General features: G+C 41.1%; 1 protein-coding gene across 1 annotated transcript; it reads left to right on the top strand.

The window, feature by feature from the left end:
* Window positions 1-656: 656 nt before the first annotated feature.
* arhgap42a (Rho GTPase activating protein 42a) lies at window positions 657-23,411 on the top strand. The gene is made up of 24 exons (XM_080749819.1): window positions 657-964; window positions 2,445-2,540; window positions 2,926-2,987; window positions 6,348-6,419; window positions 7,910-8,011; window positions 8,108-8,218; window positions 9,433-9,537; window positions 9,640-9,769; window positions 11,363-11,463; window positions 11,549-11,658; window positions 12,559-12,637; window positions 13,545-13,584; window positions 13,786-13,848; window positions 14,854-14,928; window positions 15,452-15,536; window positions 16,454-16,512; window positions 17,890-17,995; window positions 18,113-18,272; window positions 18,374-18,524; window positions 18,930-19,631; window positions 20,198-20,354; window positions 20,460-20,525; window positions 21,249-21,328; window positions 22,053-23,411. The coding sequence occupies exons 1-24, from the start codon at window positions 811-813 to the stop codon at window positions 22,139-22,141; spliced, it is 2,955 nt and encodes a 984-aa protein (XP_080605945.1). The 5' UTR covers window positions 657-810; the 3' UTR covers window positions 22,142-23,411.

Genomic DNA, 23,411 nt, shown 5'->3' with positions numbered 1-23,411 from the left:
TCCAAAACACATTACCATTTGGAAAATAGCATATCTGCTATTTTCAAATAGCCGAAGTATAACATAGGGCTAAAGTGGTTTATCTGAAAAGTAACTAGGCCTAGAAGCTATTAAAGGTTTTCAAATTTTGTAGTTAGAGTAAAAGTAAAATATTTGTTTCTGAAATGTAGTGGCGTAGAAGTGAAAGTATTAAAAACTGGAAACACTCAAGTAAATACCTAAAAATTGTACTTAAGTACTGTACTTCAGTAAATGTACTTAGTTACTTTACGGGAGAGTGTTTTCTGCAGGTCTTTCAGTCCGAGTGTATCAAAGGGTGCGTTCGGAAATGCCCACCGGGTGTGTGCTCAGTGTAGTGACTGAGTGCCTAAACCTAATCCTAACCCTAACCTCAGTAAAACTATGCCTAAAATTAACCCTATTCCACACCCGGTGCGCATTTCCGAACGCACCCTTTGATACACTCGGACTGAAAGACCTGCAGAAAACACTCCCCCGTTACTTTACACCACTGTTGGTGACTCGTCATGAATGATAACAACAGTCCCAACCCTGTGTCTCCACGCCTCTGCCTCTGATCCACTCAGTCTGGACTGTCCGGAAGTTCCGTGGGAAAACCGAGAAGAAGAGAGCATGAAAGAAGAAAAAAGAAAAGGAAAAAAAGAAGGGAAAAGAAGGAGTTGGAAGAAAGTTTCACTCTTAATATTCACCTCCGAGCATTGAAATAAACGTTTCCGTGTTTTGTACCTCATTCATTGCCGAGGATTTTAATCAGAAGAACACAAAGTGCATCATCATATTTATTCAGCGATGGGTCTGCCGACGCTGGAGTTTAGTGACTCGTTCGTGGACAGTCCAGAGTTTAGAGACAGACTGCAGTGCCATGAGATAGAGCTGGAACGCACCAACAGATTCATAAAGGACCTTATCAAAGATGGAAACATGCTCATATCTGCCCTGAGAAGTAAGTTAAAAGGAGAGTAAAAATGTATTTTTTGTGGGGGGTTTTGGGCGTCAAAAACAAGCCTGCTTTGCTTGGAGAACCTTTGATCTCATTTAATTACCTGTGATAACTATCACAGTGTTGGCAAATCAATGCCATGATGCCGAAAAAGGCAAACAAAAACAACCTTTAGTTTGAGACTTTGACTTTATAGATTGTTGCTTACTTCTATTTGATTTGATTACACAGGACCCCAATGGAAGCCATTGTGCTTTCTTGGCTTTAATCCTTTTAGAATCATTTTGTATAGAACTGTACCTTCTTAATGCTATAGCAATCAATCCATCATGTTATCATTATTTTATTATTTGTTTTATCGTGTAGCTGTAGCAGTAGGCCTCGTATCATACACCTGGTAATGGACCATAATAGAACCTTTTGACTGAGGGCTCTTGTTTTTCGACTGTTGAGAGACAGCGTAATAATATGCTTTGGCATTTGCAAATAACGGTGGTACTAATATTGTGGCCAGACAAACGGTGTTGCACGTTGTTATTACAGTGTCACTAAGTGAAATATGTCTCCTAGTGCAATTAGCATAATCTCTCTGGAATGTCATGGACTCATAGATCGCAAGTTGTCCACAAAGAAGGAACCAGTTGCTTCCACAGACTCCCAAATCAAACAAAAGCACGATGTAAAACCACACAATATGCATTATAACGTTTAGTTTGTGAAGATTGCACTTTTACCCCAAGTTAACTTAAACACAGGCTTACTGCTCTCTCAGTTAAGAGGTTTAGGTCAGTAGACCCTATACACATGGACCTAGATGATGCAGAATCAAATTATTGTAGCCTACTGTCAAGATGGTGGCTTCTACATCTGCTTAGGCCACCTCTGAATTGGGTCAGAAAAATGTGTTGTGACTTGTGAGATGGTCTGAAAGGGAATGAAGACATACTTTATGATAATATATTATGTCATGATGTGCTTGTGTGCTGTGTTGTATGAATACAAATGTATATATGGTTCAAACTTAGATATTCAGCATGGATTCATATTGTCACATTTGGTCAAAACATGTTTTAAATTAATAGTTATCTGGTATTATTTAAGTGTCACAAAAATGGGGGGAAAGTTTTGCGGTGCAATCCCTCCATATTATGTGAAAATGAGAAAGGCTTTGAACCTGCACCTTTAGAAGAGTTTCAACTACACAATTCTCCCAAAAAGTTTTGTTACATACTTGACTTGATAAGTACTACAGTATATGTAGCCACATTGATGCTGAAATAGAAACAATGCAGTGGTGAGGGGTGGTGCGTGCGTGCGTGTGTTAAATTTCATCTTTATCTGTGAATGCTTCACTTACACTGTCGCACTTCGTGACACAATGCTATCAGTAGATCAGTTTGTGTAAGCAAGTGATACCTAGCGGCTACAGTCCTAGCCTACTTACAGAGTTTACATCAAGTTATACTATCCTTCCTTTACACAGGTCTGTCTCTGGCTGTGCAGAGGTTCTCTCAATCTCTGAAAGAGTTCCAGTTTGAGTGCATTGGGGATGCTGAGACTGATGATGAGATGAATATAGGTAAGTAATGTGGCAAAATAACAAATTGAACTTGCTTGACAATCTATTGAACTGAATGGTTTCATTTTAACCAGCAGTTCTTTTCGCATTTTCCTTTTTTGCGTCATCCTGTTTCTGTCCAAAACTACTTCAGTAAAGTCCAAAGGCTCTTTTTTCCCTCTACACCAAACCTCGTTGCCAAAAATAGCCGATCTACAAGCTTGGCTATTTTTGTAACAGGGAGGCTAGGGTTCAAGTGGTTAATGTCCTGTCACAAGTAGATTTGGTGGCCCCCCTGCAGTATCTCTGAGGACCCCCTATAGGGTCAAAGACTCCCTGTTGAAGACCCCTTACTCTATTCTATTCCCTGTTCTATTCTAATGGCCTTGTACACTGTGTGTTGCAGCCCAATCCTTAAAGGAATTTTCTCAGCTTCTGAGCACTATGGAAGAGGAAAGAAGACGATTGGTAATTATTTTTGTGGTCTGTGTGAGATAGAGAGAGTGAGTGTGAGAGAGAGAGAGAGAGAGAGAGGTTGTTTCACTTTGTGTATAATTCTTACATGCTCATATATATGTATGTTTGTGAGGATATTTATAAAGAGGTGTAACCGGCAGCTATAGCTGGATAGTGCAGTCAAACACATAATCACAGCATCCTCCCTGGTTCAGTTCTGTCTAGAGACCAGGGTTGCATATTATCATCATTACCCCTCTGTGCCCTCAACTTCCTGTCTCTACACTTTCCTGTGTAAATCAAAATGAAAACAAAAGCAACAAATCCCAAAAATGTAACAATAAAAAATGTCATGATCCTTTTAAGGTTTAGTTTAGTAAAGATGAGAGTCACTATCAGTGTAAAAATTGAACTCTAAAGGTCTTTGCACACTGCTGCGTTTTGTCGGCCGAATATTGGAGCAAATTTCGGAAAATTGTAAATGTAAATACAAAAATCAACCTCACTTTAAGTCAATCATTATTAACAGTCTATTAACACTGAGTATATGTACAAACTATCAACAATGTATATGTGTACAGTCTATCAACAGTGTATTATGTGAATTAATTGGATGTTAAAGACGCTGCAGCAGTTGAAGAATATGACTCACAGTGCTCTGGGCATCTCCAGGTGTGTGTGTGTGTGTGTGTGTGTGTGTAGACTGTGGGGGTTCACTGGTGCTGGCCATTAGGGACCAAGTGAGTGGCTGCCCTGCTGAGCTCAGGGGATGGGCTCAGGGTCTGCGCATAAATACATATAGTCCCAATCTTCCAGAAGGTGGTATACTCGTTTCCTGTTCCGGTTCATTTCCCCATAGTTTCATTTGTTTGGCACGGGAGCAGTCAATCAAATTAGTTAATTTGGTATGCCACCTTATGTAAACCTGGGACTACAGTAATTCACAGAGCCTATCTATTGGGTAGTCAAACTTCTTGAATTGTGGGTTCAGCTCAGGGTGGGTGACAGCACTGTCATCAGTCTATGTTGGATTCATGTTAATGTGTATTTTAAGACATTTAACCACATAAATCGTCGATATTTTGTAAACCTGACCTTTCACTATGTACTTGGTCTGCTCTTTTTTTTCTACACCAAACCTATTTGCCGAAAATAGCCAATCTACAAGCTCCCAACGCTTTGTGTTAGATCTGCTATTTTTGGCTAAAGTTCTCCTCGGAATAGGGATGCGAGGGTTCAAGTTGTTAATTTAAAATTTAAAAGAATTATCCTATCACACAAGGATTTGGTGGCCCCCCTGTAGTAATTCTTAAGGACCCTCTAGGGGTCCCGGACCCCCTGTTGAAGACCCCTGATCTACAGTATTAAGATACTCTACCATACAGATTGGTTAAAATAATGTTTTGTTAATCAACTAAATGCTTGAAATGTACCGTGATTATAATAACAAATAAATTCAGCTGACTACTACTAGATGCCAAACATTGTCCTTCTTGCTGGCAGCTAGTCTTGAATGAACAATGTTGAACTTGGATGGAGCAGTAGTCCATTCAATACCAGTTTGAATGAAGGGAGAGATGTTTATCAAGGTCAAAGTCACTTACTTCCTGTGCTTGAAAATTAATCATCTGTGATGTGCACTATGATACGGTTGTATGACAGTACAGTTTAAAACAACAGAACAGCTGTTGTCCACAAGTGACAATTGGGCAATTTGATGTAAAAGTGGTGTCATGATGGTGTGGACTGTGGGATAAGGTTTTATATTCCCTGTTAAATGTGTCCTTCCTTGCTATCTTGTTGTGTATTAGACTGTGTGTCGTCTTCATGTGAAGATGTTATTTGTCTTTCTCCTTGTAATAATAATATTATTACAAGGAGAAAGACAAATAACCTCCTCATGTGTTATGTCCTAGCAGTGTGTCAATATTCCAGGATGCTACTGTCTGCTGGCCTGGTATTTCTTGTATTTCTTGTTATTATGAGTACAGCTTGGCTCTGTGGTGTGGGCCCGTTATCTAAGTGTATAAATATGGTCCTATCCCTGCTGTTAAACAGAACTACTTGACCTCTGATCGGTGTGTATCATGTTCATGTATGAATGACTTCCATCATCTTGGATGAGGCTAACAGGGAAGCAACAGAGAGATAGATCATTTGGGCATATTTACATACCCCATTGAAAGATTTCATATTGTTCATTAAAATATATTTCAATCATGTTGTTGAACTCGACATACTGTCCAGCACTACTTGATGTATCCTTTTTTTTTATCAACATAGCTCCTTAGTATTGTATTTCTTATTTGTATTGACATGGGGGGGGGGGGGGGGGGGGGGGGGAATACATGTATTTAAACTGTATTTAAACTGTTCAAACAGTTTGGGGAGGTCAGAATCCCAGGGGCCTGGGGTGACAATACCCTTGCTTCCTTCAGTGTCTGAAGGCTTCCTTGGCTGATAGATAATATTTTTCATTTGATAACCAGCCAGGTCCAGTGTACCCATTGGGCCTGGTATCCCAATCCCAAGTGGACCCCCTACAACAGGCCTCACCTATGCAAATTAAGAAACTACGTGAAACATGTGGGCTCCATAGTGAAGTAGATTTAAAGACCCCAACTCAACCAGAGGGCTTTGTGTACTGTAGGAGTGACTGGAATGTGTGTGTGTGTGTGTGTGTGTGTGTGTGTGTGTGTGTGTGTGTGTGTGTGTGTGTGTGTGTGTGTGTGTGTGTGTGTGTGTGTGTGTGTGTGTGTGTGTGTGTGTGTGTGTGTGTGTGTGTGTGTGTGTGTGTGTGTGCGCGGCACATGCATGCACATGCACTAGGGTGGTATAAGAGATGTGTGTGCGTGTGCATGGACTGGTTGCAGTGAAAGCATGTGGAACCTATTCTGCCAATTCCCCTATGAGACTTAGGGTCCAGTCTGGCATGGGAAAGACTATAAAAGGAGCCTGTGTGTGTTTGCCTTCAGTCTCTCTCTCCCTCTCTCTCTCCCCTCTCTCTTTCTCCCTCTCTCTCTCCCTCTCTTTCTCTCTCCCTCTCCTCTTCTCCCCCCCTCTCACTTGTTCTTTTTCATTGAGCAACCCTTAATGAAGGTTGTGCATGGGGTTGAAATGATTAAGCCTGATTTATCCATAGTTGCCGCCTGTGTTGATCTACAAGCGCACACTGCGACAAGTTGCAAATCTTGTAAAACTTGTGCAAATGTGCTATTTTCACTTCAGCATGTGACACCTCTGTGCAGTACACAACTAAGTATACATTGAGCATTTAGTCAGACAGTTGAAGTGTCTATTGTCATATTAATACTGAACCTAGAGAGTGTACGTGTTGAATAAACCTGAGCCTGACTCGGTCTGTCTCCCCAGATCCAAAATGCGGACGACGTACTGATCTCACCCCTGGAGAGGTTCCGTAAGGAGCAGATAGGAGCCGTCAAGGTATAATATGAATGAATGAATAATTACATTTTCGTGTCTGGCTGCCTTTCACAGCTCATCCCTTACGGGACACACTTTAGAAATAACAGTATTTCCAGTGCCAACATGCTGACACCAAAATAATAAACTAAATAAATAAATAATACACACTGTATAGGCCTACATGAAAGCTTGACATGTACTCTCTTGACAAGCTTCATGCTCACTAAATTAACTTCATTATACATTCAAGTGAAATATTTCAAAAAGTATAAAACATCCCGGTATGTTAATAGAAATGAGTGGCCTACTGGCATTGTGAACAGGAAATGTGCCGCTGATCGGTCCAGTGACTTGCGAGATTAGCTCCGAACACGCACGCACGCACACACACACACACACACACACACACACACACACACACACACACACACACACACACGAGCCAAAATAGATGAAATAAATGTTAAAATATATTGGATGGATGGGGCTTTACTTTTTGTCATTGGACTATAATAATGTAACTAAAATAGTACTGGTGGCATCAATCCAATGGGCAGGCATGGCATGGTGCCTTAGCTGGGGTTAGCTACAGTCTCTGGAGCCGTGTGGCCAGTCAAAGTGTGCTTGAGCTGGACTCTGAACTGTCAAACAGCTTGCTCATAAACCCCTCAAGATATGCGTGTCATCATCTCATCTGTAGAGAACAGAACGTGATCAGTAATGAGCTCATAGCTGCTAGTCTTTCTCCCACAAAGTGGTCAGAAAGTCCAGTTTGGCCGTCAGACACGCGATGGGTCACACTCCTGTGTCAGTAACAAGGTCATGGGAACGGACATGATCTGAGCGAAGAGAGAGAGAGAGATACTGTAAACATACAATGTGGTGTCCGGTTTCAGCAGCTGTCCCACATGTTATTGTTCAATCCATCCCTCTCGTTAAGAGATATGAAAAATAGAAGCAAGTATTCGATGAACAGAATTTGGCACGATTATGTTCGGCTGAACGGAGGAGTTCTGTTTTAATTTCTGATGATACATGATACTGGTGAATTGAATGCCTCCTTAGTCCATAGAATGTAACAGGGGTGTGTGAGAAATATGCTCTTAACACACACGCGCGCGCAGGCACGTTGCACACAAGTGTGCAGTTGCACCCACAGACACAAATGATTATTTTTCCATAAAATGACAGCAAATTATGTTTTCTGAGCTTTAGCTCTTGAAAAGACTTGTGCGGGTTAACTTTCCTGTTTACTTTGGCAGCATTCCATCATTTAAATCACTCTTAAATTTCCTTATGTTTCCATTTTTCTGTCCTAGTACAGTATCTCAGTCCTATAGAAAATATCAATTTTCTGTTAAATAAATAAATGTGAAACATATTTCTTTCTATAAAGATTAAGACTTTACAAATGTATTGACCTTTGGCCACGGCATAAAACAGTTTCCATACGCGTCTATATTTTTGCTAACGCTAATTTCCATATTTCTCAACCATTTCTACTGTAGGAGGGAAAGAAGCAGTTTGACAAGGAGACAGAGAAGTACTACTCTGTGTTGGAGAAACACCTCAGCCTGTCGTCCAAAAAGAAAGAGTCACAGCTGCAGGAGGTACTGTACATACACCACAAAGACAACCTCTAGATTGCCGTGATAATAATGCCTACTCGGATTTAACCATATTCTGCGTTTTCTGTCCATCTGCAGGCAGATTCTCAAATGGGTAAGGACCGGCAGGTGTTTTACGATGCATCGCTGCAGTATGTTTTCAAGATCCAGGAAGTGCAGGAGAGGAAGAAGTTTGAGTTTGTGGAGCCGGTGAGTCACACAAACCTTTCATATCCAACTAGGACAGTGATTCTCAACCTTTCTAGTCATTTGATACATAAATTAGGCCATGGATCCCATTTGATATGATCCTTATCTCTTCCAATCTAAGAGAATTGTAGACATGATTTGTTCTGATATGGTGTCATTTGGTCCAAAATGCCTGTCTATGTACCGTACTATACATATACTGTATTATGTTAACTGTGATTATAACTGTGATGTAATAATGGTGAAGATTAAGTATTCTTAGTCAATTTAACTGGTGTAACACAACCTCACCCCTCAGTCTCCCCCCTATTCTTTTTAATATATTTCTTTATGGCATTTTAATATTTATTCAAATGTAGCTGACATCTTTAGACATCTTTAGACCAAGAATGTATTGTTTTTGCAATGTTTTTTTTATTACGTTTGTCTAGATTTATTATGATTCAGAGAGTAACCCATATTGAAGAGAAATGTTATTTGTAATTTCTGTGTGGGTTGCTTTCTGTCACCGAGCCTTGGCCTATAGTAGAGAGAATGAATGATGAGAGAATGTTTTGAGACTGCAAGATTGCATCACAGAAAAATGCAATGGAAAATTCCTCTTTGCTGTGCATGTAAACAGCCTAATGAAGCAGTAAGCATAGTAAGGACATTAATGAACACATACTGGCAAATATCACTGAGTGAGGACACACACACGCAAGCTCAAACACATACCGTCCAATGATAATGATATTTACATGATGCATATCAGTTGAGCCCACTTCCTGCTCCCTCACTGGCACTTCCTGTGTGGGGATCTCCTCCGCCTGAAGCGTAATTTATGCGCCGTCGCTCGGCGGTGTCGCGTGCCGAAAATAGCAGACCTACAAGCTCACAGCATGTCGCTTCTGAGACACGTTGTGAGCTTGCAGGTCGGCTGTTTCTGACTCGCGGCACCGCTGGGCAGCGAAGTATGAATCGGGCTTCAGAGAGGGAGTGAGAGAGACAGAATCGTTGTCGTTAAATAAACAACAGCGGTAGCAGACAGACACCGCTTACTGGCAAACCAAACCAAAGGACAAAGCTTAACTGGGCTTACACAGTCTGTAGCAATTTAATTTCATTATTTTCATTTGATCTGTTTTGCGGGAACCGTTCATTTTTTAACTTCCTTTGACTACTGCCCTCCCTTTCCCCACCACTTCATCACATTTCTCATCGTGTTCCTCCAGCTGCTAGCGTTCCTACAGGGGCTGTTCACGTTCTACCATGAGGGCTACGAGCTGGCCAGCGAGTTTGAACCCTACAAGCAGCAGCTCCAGTTCAACCTACAGAATGTAAGTCTGCCATTCAGTACAAGCTGACCAAACTCTCTGTTAGTAGAGATATACAGTATGTTGAATATATTAAGTGTGTGCGTGTGTGTGTTTTGTGTTTAGACACGTAATAACTTTGAGAGCACCCGTGTGGAAGTCGAGCGACTAATGAAGAGGATCCGTTCTGCAGAAGCGGACTTCAAAGCTCCCGGCAAGTTCACCATGGAGGGATATCTGTACATACAGGAGAAACGTAAGAAAACCAGTACTCCCAGTATACCCACATGTTTGAGCACTAATCCATCGTCAGTGTGCAAAAAAAATGTATAAAATATATATATATGTTTGTTTGGTTTTTGAAGTGCACAACACGATGCAACTCTTGTAGATCTGCTGTTTTTGCATTTTTTTTGCAATTTCTTTAGGTTAAATAGAGTGCCAAAGACTGCCTGACGTCAATCCCATGCCCCGTGGGTCACATGTGTCTTTACCATTCAGAATCCCATAGAAGTTTTTTTACGTCATATAAGATCAAGTATTTACAGTGTATTTGATACAGTCCGTGTTTTGGGAGAATTACATTGATCCTGCACCGGTATCCGGAAGTAGAAAAAACGACATTCAAAAATCATGTGATTAACTGTCAAAGTCAAAAACATTTCTGAGATTCCTTAGATTTTGTGACATTTGTTAATAATATGTGTTATTATTTAGTTGGTTTGATGAAAAAACTGAGAACTGACAACGCTAGGCTTACTCTCCTACCGAAAAACTTTGGTAACCGTCAGTTGATGCTTCATAATCATAAATATATATATATATATATATATTTTTTTTTTTACACCGTTCTTATATGAAATGATGTTCAAAAATGGGATTTAAAGGAGCTATAGTTAACTTTTTCTTGAAAAACGGATGCTAAAATAAAAATAATGTTTCGAAAATATGTTATAAAAAAATAAGCTTCATATATGTGTTTATATTCAAAAATGACCACAAAAAGCGTAAAATAATCATAAAATAATCATTTTGGCCATTGTCAGACCAACACTTTGTTTACATTCTAGTCTATAGACTAGGATGTAAACAAAGTGTCGGCCCTACAATGAAAAAGTTAACTATAGCTCCTTTAAAAACACTTCTGTGACTCAGGGGGCGTGATCTTTTACATCAGGCTTTAGTCCTCTATAGAGGTTGATGGCGGCTGGTGGTTAACCACACTCTGCATCCAGCAAATGTGAATGTTTAGAGTTTTGGTACCAAGCTTAACAATCAGGGACACACACAGCGTTATAATTACCTTTAGTTACGCACGCACGCACACACACACACACACACACACACACACACACACACACACACACACACACACACACACACACACACACACACACACACACACACACACACACACACACTATTTCTCGCCCCCTAAATATGCATCCTTAAAGGAGTAGTTCACCCCCAAAATGACTTTTTTTCTATTGATTAGTCACGCCATGGAGACTAGAGTTCAATAATATTTTTAGTTTTTTGTCGCATTCCTAAGACAAAAATGTGATAACAATAAATTTACCCCCATTCGTTCCGGATCGGGACCAGTTTCGAAATGGGTCCCCCGGTCCCCATCCGGAATCAATGGGGGTAAATTTACTCGAATCAAATTTTTGTCTTAGGAATGTGACAAAAAACAAAAAATATTATTGAACTCTACTCTCCATGGCATGAGTAATCAATAGAAAAAAAGTCTTTGGGGGTGAACTACTCCTTTAATACATAGTTCTACAGAAAGAAAATATGAACAAAGCAATGACTGTTTTTGATGAGATTTTGTCATGTTATTCAGGTCCGCTGGGCTGTGCCTGGACAAGATACTACTGCACCTATGAGAAAAGCTCTAAGATGTTTACTATGAGCAACACAGAAACCAGGCCATCCAGCAGACAGGTGAGATGGTACCAACAATAATATATTTGATCAACTTGGCAAAGAGATTGCCAGAGATGTTCATGTTGTAACCGTGTGTTAACAGAACGGTGTGGTGGGTGGGGGTCCAGAGATGTTCAGGCTCCGCTCGTGTGTCCGGCGGAAGACCGACTCCATCGACAAACGCTTCTGCTTTGACATCGAGGTGGTTGAGAGGTGAGAAGGTGGAAGGATGTGTGTACTGTACTCTACTGTGTGTTTGAAGCAGTGTATGTGAGTGTGTGTAGCATGTCCTGGAGTATAGTAAGAGTAATGCTGCGTTCACAGTCACACAGGATGTCAATGGTCAGCGACAGACTGCTAATAACTGCCATTCACTTTCAATGAAAGGCAGTGACATGAAGATGATACAAACTAACGCCTGACACGTCGATGACGTCGGCGAGCATGTTGAGTAACAATCCAACAGTGACTCGGCGACAGTGTGTAGGTGACCACGCTTGGTCGCTTTGTTGTTTCTGTTGCTGATAGTGTGAATGCAACATAATGCCTAATTCATACTCTGTCGCACACCGGTGTCACTTGCCCACAAGAACTGATCTCCAAGCTAACACACAGTATAAATACTAGAGCTTCAAAGAAGAAATAATGTATGATTAAAGGAGTAGTTCACCCCCAAAATGACTTTTTTTCTATTGACTACTCATGCCACGGAGACTTGAGTTCAATAATATGTTTAGTTTTTTGTCGCATTCCTAAGACAAAAATGTGATTCTTGTAAACTTACCCTGACGGTTTCCCTATCCAGTGCCGTGCATTTGGGTCCCCATCCGGAATCAACGGGGGTACATTTACTATACGGTAATCACATTTTTGTCTTAGGAATGCGACAAATACAAAAAAATATTATTAAACTCAAGTAGAGTATCGAGTTACAACTTTGCAATCCATAATGGAGCCAAGATTGAGATAAGCATTGGAGCCACGCTGTTCCCAGGTGGATCCTGAGATCCACATGATTCAATTCTTTAAATTGTCATGGTAGAAGCCATCTTTTCAATGGGTAATTTGACAGCTGTAGATGTGTGGTGTGGATTATGTTGCTTTGTGTTGCAGACATGGAGTCATCACCCTTCAGGCTCTCTCTGAGTCCAACAGACGCTTGTGGTTGGAGGCCATGGATGGAAAGGAGCCCGTATGTCATATTCTACTATATATCATTCTCACTTTTCATATCAGTATCTCTGCCTTCTGATTATGGTGTGGCTCTGTAGGAGGCGAGCCATCCAGACAACAGTCTGACTGATCTGCACCAAATGTTTTGTCCAGGCCAAGGAAGCACCTCAATGCATTTGTGGTTTATATATTTAACTTTAACTTAACACAGTCGGTGCCATATGTAAAGTGGGACCTCTTATATTGCTGTTTCGCCACCAAAATGGTACAAAGGGTTAAAAAATAGTGTGCACGCTGGTGCACGAATTCGTGCACAGATCATGCACTACACATGTGCATGCTTTTCACAGCTTTCAAACAAAAAAATCTGCTTGGAAATCCGTTCAGGCATTCATTTTTGCTTTTTTTTTTAAGACGATAAAATACGATTGGCAGGGAAGGCGAAAGACGATTTTATTATAGAAATCGTCTTTTTGGCATGGTATGAGTTTTAATATAAGTCAATGAGGTCAGGTTAGGCTGAAACCTTAACCAAATTCAGAGTCATACATCATAGATACGTCATAGACCTGCCATGTGCAGATAAGATTCATTTTATCCAAGTAGGCAGGCTCTATTAGCTCAATGGTAAAAGCTTCAGCTCTTGCGCAGGAAACCGGGTACAAATCCGGGGTAGAAGAGGAAAGTTACATAATGCAGCTTTAAGTATTTCCCTTCAAAAAGTTGCTTTGTGTTACAATTGATAACTTCTGGAAACTGACTTGATATACTCCAATTGGGCTGAGATCCCATCAGATATTGTTTGTCATCTGTTTTGATTTAAGGACACTTTATTGGGAACATATAGTTTTATCTGATCTACAATATATAACCAAAAACATTTTACAGTATGAAATACCTGATTATGTATCTATTATTTTATTCAGATCTACACTCTACCTGCTTTGCTCAGCAAGAAAGAAGAGAGTAAGTATGGCAATGTGTAAGAACGTTTGCACCAGTATATTCAGCAAAATGTGATTATTTTTGTAGATTCATTGTAAATTATATTGTGTGTGTGTGTGTGTGTGTGTGTGTGTGTGTGTGTGTGTGTGTGTGTGTGTGTGTGTGTGTGTGTGTGTGTGTGTGTGTGTTTGTGTCTGTGTCTCCCTCTCTCTCTCTCTACAGCGTTTCTCAATGAGGCAGGGTTTAACTTTGTGAAGAGGTGTATAGAACTGGTGGAAACTAGAGGTAATAATCACTTTTAATTTATGCCTAGTTTTAAAAAGCATGCCAGTTTTCACTTTTTGCCAATAACAATTAAAAATTAGTCAAAATCCATTAAAAGATGTAATATACATGTTTTAATGGATGTTCCCCACCTTCCATATACTGTCCAAAATATAGTTTTGAATTTGAATTTTAGATACTGCCAACAATAACCTTCGGCCCGATGTGGGGGTGGGCCCCAAATGACTCTGCGTCGTAATAGCCTTGCGTAGCCAGGCTTACTCATCTTCGAAGAGAAAAGCCTGGGATAGATATGAAGCAGAAAGAGTCTGTTCTACTTCACCCGCTCCGTCAGTTGCGCTCACAATAAACAATATACAAACAAAAACATCGATTCGGACAACGTTACACCTATTAACTCATTTCCTGCCATTTTGAATGCCATTTTTTCAGGCTATCCCACCAGAAGTCTCCATAGACTTCTATGTAATTTATAGTGCACGGATCATGCACGCCCATGCACATATGATGCACCATGTGTGTGCAGGATGTTCACAGCTTTCAAACAAAAACATCCGATTGGAAATCCGTTCAGGCATTCATGAGAAACCAGCCATTATGTTTTACATGTTATGTAAACAAAGATGGCTGCCCTGTTTGAAAGATGGGGTTGTATGGAGGTGAAACATGCAAAATCGCGATTGAAATCGTTTTTTTTTTTTTTTTTTTTTTTAGGTCAAACTCGTCAAACTCGTCATAAGCAGAATGGACCCATAAATATAACTCGTCAAACTAGTCATAAGCAGTAGATGAGTTAAGAGCGAGTTAAGAGCTACAATCTATTTGTGTTTCTTTTGCTGGGGGATGTAAACAAGACTACAACGCATGACGTAACTTCCGTTAAACGCAGCACTTCCGCCACTTCAGCTAGAACGAACCGGAAGTCATATCGTGCCCGGGTGGCGTCGAGTTAGTTAGGCCCCTGACTGTATATGTAACTAATTTCTTCTCTGTGGGATGTGACAGGTATTAATACTCTGGGGCTTTACCGCATTGGAGGAGTCAACTCCAAAGTTCAACGGTTGATGTCCACTGTGTTTGGTAAGAAACAGACCAATTACTGCTGCTTTTCTTTATCATCAATTAGATAATTAATCTCATTCACCTGGTGTCCCAGCTACCTTATTAGATTCCTGATCAAATATGCATTGAATTACGATATAAAATCTTCACTCTTTGTGTGGTGGTCTACATTGTAAACACATTATAGTTGAGCATAACAAAAGGTTGCACTGTGCTGAATTGAATTGAGCTGAATTGAACAATCTGATTTGAATTGGATTGAAATGCATGCAGTTTAAGGGAATGAAATGTAAATTCTTGTAGTCAGTAGATTTTTTACTATCTAAGGCGCATTACAATGATTGTGCATTATATTCACCCCTTCACACACACACACTGCTCAATGCTCATCGTGAGCAATTAGGAGTTCATCGTCTTGCTCAAGGACACTTCGACACTAACTCTGGGGGAGCCTGTGATTGAACTGCCGCTCTACCTCCTGAGCTACTGCCGCCCAAATGTCGCATAGAGACTGACATACAGTAACTTCTCTGCATTGTAGCTGCCAGCTCTCCTCCTGACATGGTGCTGGATCCAGACATCTGGGACAATAAGACTATCACCAGTGGACTTAAGAATTACGTCAGGTAACACATGCTGTCACTGTCACCCATGAATACACTTGTTCACTCACTCTCTTAAAACCCACCCATTAAAACCGGGACACAAGCTTGTGCATCTGCTATTTTTTGCAACATTTTCAAAAGAAAATGTGACGACTACTGATTTAGAAGGGATTTGTAGAACCGGCTTCAAGTCTTAAAGGGTTTAACTCAGGGGTTTTCAACTGATTGTAAACATGGGACCACCACTCTGAATAAGAATAAACCTAGGGACTACTGTTGTGTTGGGTGGGGAATGGGGATATGAACAAAGATTAGTGCTTTGGTAACACTTGCTGTTATTCAACTGTTTCTCAACAAATAGTCCACTGACTACTAGTGGTCCATGGCATAATTAAGCCTGCAAAAAATAATTAAAATGTAAGCGACAAAGCTTGCAATTAAATGATAAAAGCTTGATTTAATTTGTTGCAGGATAAAAAGTTGAGAACCACTGATCTATTCCTATCTCACAGTTACCCGTATCTCATTCTCTTACTTTATCCAACCTTCCACTAAACTCATATTTAACTGATACACTGATTCCTATCTTATGTACTGTATGAGAGAGCAGACACGTGATTATATGAGCACATTTCCTAATAATGATGACTCAATCAGTCAATCCGGTAGGCCTACACTCCCCCTTCTTGAGATTTTCTGTGGAATTTCTTGACCTCCGACTGACCACATTCATCATCATATTGTACTGTAGGTCACCAGGTCATTTAGTGGAAGAACATTTTCACTCTCACTTTCCTACATTACTAAATGCTTGGTCAGGGACCACATACAAAACCTTTATGGAGCACCAGTGGTCCATGGACCACTTGTTGAAAACCCCTGGTTCAAGTCATATATTCATATTCACTCACTCTCTCCCTCCGGCCTCGTCCACTCAGATGCCTGGCAGAGCCGCTGATGACCTACAGACTGCACAAAGATTTCATCAAGGCAGCCAGTAAGATGAGTTTTTCCATGTCTGTCTGATTGATTTTCTTTATTTGTTCTTTTAAAACACACACACACACAAAAGCCGCCCTGCAGGAATACAAAAACCACGAATGGTAAAAACACAATGAAGCCAAACTGCTTATTTACGTTGTGGGATTAGGGGTGGGGGGTACTGGGGCGTACAAATAGACATTAACCATCTTTTTAAAACACGACTTGAAGACTCTTACTGTGGCTTATTCCATAAAACTCCCAACTGCATACAAAAAAGAATTGCCAAACCTGCCTGGAATTACATCTGTCTGTCTGCCTATAGTGGTAAATCAAGTAAAAGTTATTATATTTTGTCATAATGATTTGCTGTGTCAGAAATCCCATAAACCAAGTCAGTACTTTTTAGTATGTGCGAAAGCTTAGTAGCTACTCGAGAGTTTGTGGGAATGCATACTAGATTCAGGAAATATTACAGTATGCACTGAATGTCCCACAATGCAATATGACACCATACCAGAATTGACATGGGGGCTGGGCAGCGACCAAACATCTGGTGTAACATCAGTTACTCATCAATGAAACACATCTAGAATGTGGATGTGTTCTTTGTTGAATCAGGACATGTACAATAAACACTGCTATACACAATGTTGAAACAGGAACATAAAATGTGTAGTACTTAAGCTGACCTCCAGATTCCATATGGTTCGATACCACATGATTAGTAAGTCCGAAATGAAACATAATATTGTGGATGCACTCAAAAGTATGTTGAAAAAAGTATGTACTGTAGCATATAGCTCAGATATCAGACGCTGCCATAGATTCCCCTATCCTCACTTCCATGGTTGGAAGTCTTTGTCTCTTGATTTTAGACCGAAAGACTAAAGACCTATTGCTGGACAGACACATTTTCACTCTGACTTACTGTTCAAGGTCTCTTCAACAACTACTCTGTCCTGATGGGACATAAGGACAGCGGCGTCATCAGCGTACAAAAATAGATGTGTGGAACAAGCTGATTTAAGGTCATTAACATAAAGCACACTGCCTTGGGGGTACCTCACATTTAGCATTTGTTTTCTTCATGTGAGGTAGCACGTCATCCAAGAAACTACTGTAAGTGCATTGCTGTCAAAGCCAGTTGCCTTTACCTTTAGCAGCCGTATCGGATGGTCAATGGTATCAAAGTTTCTTCGTAATTCCAGTAAGACTATTCCACAGACTTTTCCCCATCCACTTCCTTTCTAATAGTATAGTAAAATATAAGTATATGTGGAGTGACAGTTCTTGAAGCCTGACTGCAAGTCATACAGTATATAATGTTAAAAAACAATTGTGGATTTGCTCATGTATAATCTGACTGCATGTCTCTCTCGTCTGGTTTCAGAGTCTGATGATCAGAGGTATCGTGTGAATGCAATTCACGCTCTTGTCTACAAACTTCCAGACAAAAACAGAGAAATGTTGAACCTGCTGACCAAACACCTTCTCACGTGCGTGCTTCTAAAAACTATTTTGTTGTTTTTTATGTCTTTAGCATGCAGAATGTTTCTTGAGCTAAGAATAGAAAGCGAGCTAGTTTTTATTCATCTGTTTATTTTTTTCTCCAGTGTCTCCACTCACAGCAATCAGAATCTGATGACTGTCTCTAACCTGGGAGTGATCTTTGGTCCCACGTTGATGAGATCACAGGAAGAGACAGTGGCAGCCATGATGAACATTAAGTTCCAGAATATTGTGGTAGAGATTCTCATTGAAAACCACAATAAGGTACACACACACACACACACACACACACGCACACGCACACGCACACGCACACGCAAACACACACACACACCCCTTATCATCTCCATCTCTCTGATTATCAGATCTTTGGTGAAGCCCCGGACCTCTCGGTACCGCTCACTCAGGCCCCGTCATCTCGATCTGCTCCACGGAGGAACAAGGCCATCTGTCTGTCATCTGGGAAAAGGAAGGCCCGCCTCTACCCTCCGGCTCTCTGCCTTGCAGACAATGACAGTGAGTCCACACACGCTAAAGTATCATTAGTATCATTACGCAGAATGTTTTACAAGTTATCATATCTGCATTTTATGTGTCAACAATGACATAATTTGCAATTCATTTCTTTTAAAAAAATCTGTTGAGATTAACCCTTTTTTTTATCGTACGACAATCAAGTGACAAAGTATTAACTTACCTTCAAGCTTCAAGTTGATAGAAGAACAACATGTGACACTTTAGTGAGATGCAGAATTTTGATTCATACAGTAATATTCAGGATATCCAAACACCTTAGGACCACAGGAAAGGTTCCTCCAGATGGTTGCATCCTCACTTTCCTCTAAGTTATCTCTCTAAATGAAACAGAAAATTATCCCAAACAACAGAATGTGACTCATGTTTCATCTCTATCTCCTCCAGGTGACACGTTCAGCAGCAGCCCCAGTACGACTCCAATGGGCAGCCAGGAATCGCTGTCATCCCATTCCTCCGAAAAGAACGGACTGTCCCAGACCTCCCCTCCTCTCTCACCTGCTGCTGTCCCAGACTCCTCTCCCTCGGCCCCCAAGACTGCAACTCCTCCCGCGCCATCGTCCTCTTCCTCTTTGTCCCATCCCTCTTCCAATGGGAAGGATTATAAGGGACAGACGGACAGCGTCCTCTCTCCTCAGCTTACCCCCTCCCTGCCGCGCACCTCCTCCAACCACTCCCTGAGCCAACACCAGAACTCCTCTGTTCGCTCCTCCACATCCACCTTACACTCAACACTGGAGAGGAGTCCACCTGCGAAAGGAAGTATCTCCTCTTTGTCTTCTGCGAAGGAGCCCAGAGCGGCCGCCTCCGTCAGAACCTCCTCCCTCAGCAGACCCGTCCAGAGAACCTCCTCCGTGGGTTGTCTGGAGAACCAGCAGTCTGCGGAGCAGAGAGCTGCTGTGGCGGCGGAGGAGGCCAGAGCTGCAAACGCTACCTCCACCACCACCACCATCACCACCACCGCCACCCCGTCTAAGGAGCGCAGGGCTGCCTATAGAACTGTCTCCTCCTCCTCTTCCTCATCTTCATCCCTGTTTCCCTACCATCTGTCCGCGTCTTCCTCACTCACATCGCTGCACATCTCGGAAGGTGCGTGCTTCTCGTGATTGTCATATGGCTTTTCTTTTTCTTATGCAATAGGCAAGGAAAGCCAGCTGATTGGGTGAATGCTTATAGAGGCCTTTCCCAAAATGCAGATCTAAATGTGAATAGTAGTCCTCATTTTTATTCTTTTAGTTCTTACCGTCATGCTTTTGATGTACATTTCAAAACCAGGAAGTAAGGGTTGTTGCAGCTTTCACATTCCAATGACTGGACGTTTTAGCTCAACTTTGGTGGCGTTTTAGAGATACATAGAAGACTGCTTAGTTTGGCACTTGAGCAGTGCAACGGTAAAGTTCCTGCCCACCATTGCAGAGACATAGGGTTTGAATCTTCCATGGTCAGAATTTGGTCAGAATGTATTGAAAGGATGTCCCCTTGAGATGCAGCATCTCATTTTAGAGGGGTCCTATATTACACATAAGTAAAACATTACATACTGGTGTATCATCGTATTATTATACATTTTGTAGCATTACATCTTAGAGACGTAAACAAATGAAAGAATGATCCGTGATTACAGTGTGGTTCTGATTTCTGCTTTCTGTGTCCAGATTACAAGAGCTGTCACGGTTCGGTACAGAGTCTGATGTCACTGGACCATCGCGACACAACGCTCACACGTAAAGGCACACACACTCGCAGCGGCTCCGATGTGCTTCCTAAACACAGACCAGTGGGTAGCAATGGCTACCAGACGCCCGGGTCAATGTAAGTGTCTCACACGTTAGAGAGTTTTATCTGCATTCTGAGGGAATGTGTTTTAAGCTCAGTGTTTTCTGTGTGTGTGTGCGTGTGTGAATGCTTGGGTTGCAGGTTGTCATCCAGAGCTACTCTGTGTGACAGTGCATTATTCTCCTCAGCTCTGGATATAAGAGGAAGGTAAGTGAGATCTGCTGTTACGTTCATAATATCTGACATTGGTCTAACTCAGTGGTTCCTGACAAAAACTCAGATCATGGGGGAAGTGATGAAAACATATTATTAGTTAAATGCTAACATTTAAGCATACTGCATTGATTTAGTTTTTAAACAACATTTGCTGATAACCATATTGTATGTTGTTTACTGGTATGTGATAACATACATTTATTTGTCTGAGGAAGAGCCTTTCTTTCAAAACATGTTGCTTGTTTATCCTGAGTGCACTAACTGTCTCACTGTTTTTTTTTTTTTTATTGCATAAATGCGTTATCCTTTCTTTGGCTTTTAATTATTACAAAAATGGCTGTAGAATGTCAGCTGTCAATCAATTAATTGTCAATTAGTTATATAATTTCTACGTTGTTTTGGGTCACGATAAGCATGGGTCAATATTTCTGCATCATCGGGCATGAAGAACTGTCTGATTCTCCACTTTCCCAAATGTAAACGATTTTCACCACAGGATCAGTAGTCGCCATCGCGGTCCCTGCAGGCTATGGGATCGCCATCGCGGTTAAACAATGCTAAAATACAAAAATAATACAAATACAATTATGATATAACAAAAGAAGGAAAGGAACATTCCCCGGAACATTGAGTGATGGATGGAATTGCCCTTGACTTTCCTTATCGCTTGTGGCTGTGGTTCACTGTCTGTATCATTATGTCTTTGTGTGTTAGAGAAGCGAAGGCCCTGTACTCATGCGAGGCGGAGCACAGTCATGAACTCAGTTTTCCCCAGGGGGCGCTGTTCTCTAATGGTGGGTACACGCACATAAACACACTCATAGACACCTCTGAGCTAAACTAAACTCAATGTCCTTCCCTAACCTTCTGGACATAGTTAACCATAAGGCCTGATTTTATACTTAGTCGTACGACTCTGTCCCGCGTCAGTAATAGCCGATCTACATTACAAGCCTACAGCACATAGATCTGCTGTAGGACACCGTCCTACGGCAGCGTATAAACTTGGTATGACAGACCTGATAACAGGCACACGCACACATAGACATGAAAGGGGGCTTGAGCCCCTGCCCTTTTATCCGTCTGTAAAAAGTGCCCTCTCCAGACCATGAATGCAGTTTTTACTATGGTGAAAGAAATGCAAATGCCCCCCCTTTCCATGCCATACCTGAAGGCAGCGTTCAAGAGAATAGCCTTGTCCAAACTCTCCTGAACTTGAATGCAGCATCATACAGTATGTTGAAAGAATATTCCTTTCTGTGTAGAAATCCATGCCGCACGCCACATCTCCAGTACTGACTTGATAATGCTTAGTTCAGTGTGGTATCAAGCACCGAAAATAGCCGACCTCCAAGCTCACAACGCGTCGCAGTGCGACGCGTTGTGAGCTTGGAGGTCTGCTATTTTCGATATTTTCACCAAAAGGCCCTTTTAGAAATTTCAGCCCCTGCCTCTCTTAACATTCTCTGCTCGTCCCTAGCTGATAATAACCTCCAGTCTCTGTGGTTGTGTCGGCAGTGTACCCCTCGGTGGAACCAGGCTGGCTTCAGGCTACGTACGGTGGCAGGACTGGCCTTGTGCCAGAGAACTACATCATGTATACCTGAGGACACAACAGACTCCGGTACACGCATAACTGCAGTGGTGGGAAAGTAACTTAGTACATTTTACTCAAGTACTGTACTTTTAGTACAATTTTGAGGTACTCTTGCTTTACTGGAGTATTTCTACTGTACTTCTACTCCACTACATCTCAGAGACAAATGTTGTACTTTTAATCAACTACAATTATTTGAAAACTTTAGTTACTAGTTTCTTTGTAGATTTGAATTATTACATACAATAACCACTTGAGCCCTATTTCAACTTTGGCTATTTGAAAATAGCCGATCTACAAGCTCACAACGTGTCGACCCGTTGTGAGCTTGTAGAGCTGCTGTTTTCAAAACGATTTGAATACATTTCATACACAACGAGTCCTTGCGAAACAGGACATTCCGCATAACGAGTACTTTTACTTTTGGTACTTTAAGTATATTTTGATACCAATACTTTTGTACTTTTACTCAAGTAAATGTTGAATACCTGACTTATACTTGCAATACTGATACTTTTACTTGAGGAAAGAAATGTATAACTTTTTCCACCACTGCATAACTGTATAACAAAGATCTCTTTGGTAATCTAGATTGTAGGGGTCTACAGTGCATACTAGTATACTGTGCTGCTGATCAAAGATATAATATATTTATAGCAAACCTGTGATTGTTATTAATGAACACTTATGTACTGTATGTTGAGATGTGTATGTTTGACTGCTGTAGCTGGGTCTAAATGAGCAAAGACATGTACTGTATATATATATATATCTTGGACTACTTTGGCTTAGAAACCGATTGATTAACGTAACGTGGTACTAATCTATACCAATGGCTCTGAACTTGTTGCCCCTACACTGTCAAATCCTGAGTGTGAATTTAACTCTGAAAGGGTCTAATAGACCCGTATAAGGTGTAGACTTAACACTTCTTCAACCCCATTAACCCTGGTGTCCCTACAAATATCACAACGGGGAAAGGAATTGCAAAGAATATGCATTCAAAAATAGCATATCAAATATCATATGTTGCCATTATGAAGTACAAGGGCTTGAATGGCTGAGAGCAATCAGGAGTTTATTGTGCAGAACCCAAACGTCGTCCTCCTCTTTGAAGCCACAACCCAGACTACAGTATAGCGTTGTTGTCGGATGGAAACCTTGAATGTCCAAAACCGTTCGTTTTGTATTCATCATTAAAAAAAATGACTTCGAATAATGAAAATAGCCGATCTACAAGCACACAACGCCTCGCACAGCGAGGTGTTGTGTGCTTGTAG

Source organism: Nannobrachium achirus (assembly GCF_963921795.1).
Source record: "Nannobrachium achirus genome assembly, chromosome: 19".
Classification (NCBI taxonomy): domain Eukaryota; kingdom Metazoa; phylum Chordata; class Actinopteri; order Myctophiformes; family Myctophidae; genus Nannobrachium; species Nannobrachium achirus.
The sequence above is the reverse complement of the archived record's forward strand: the minus strand, read 5'-3'. Positions and strand labels throughout refer to the sequence as shown.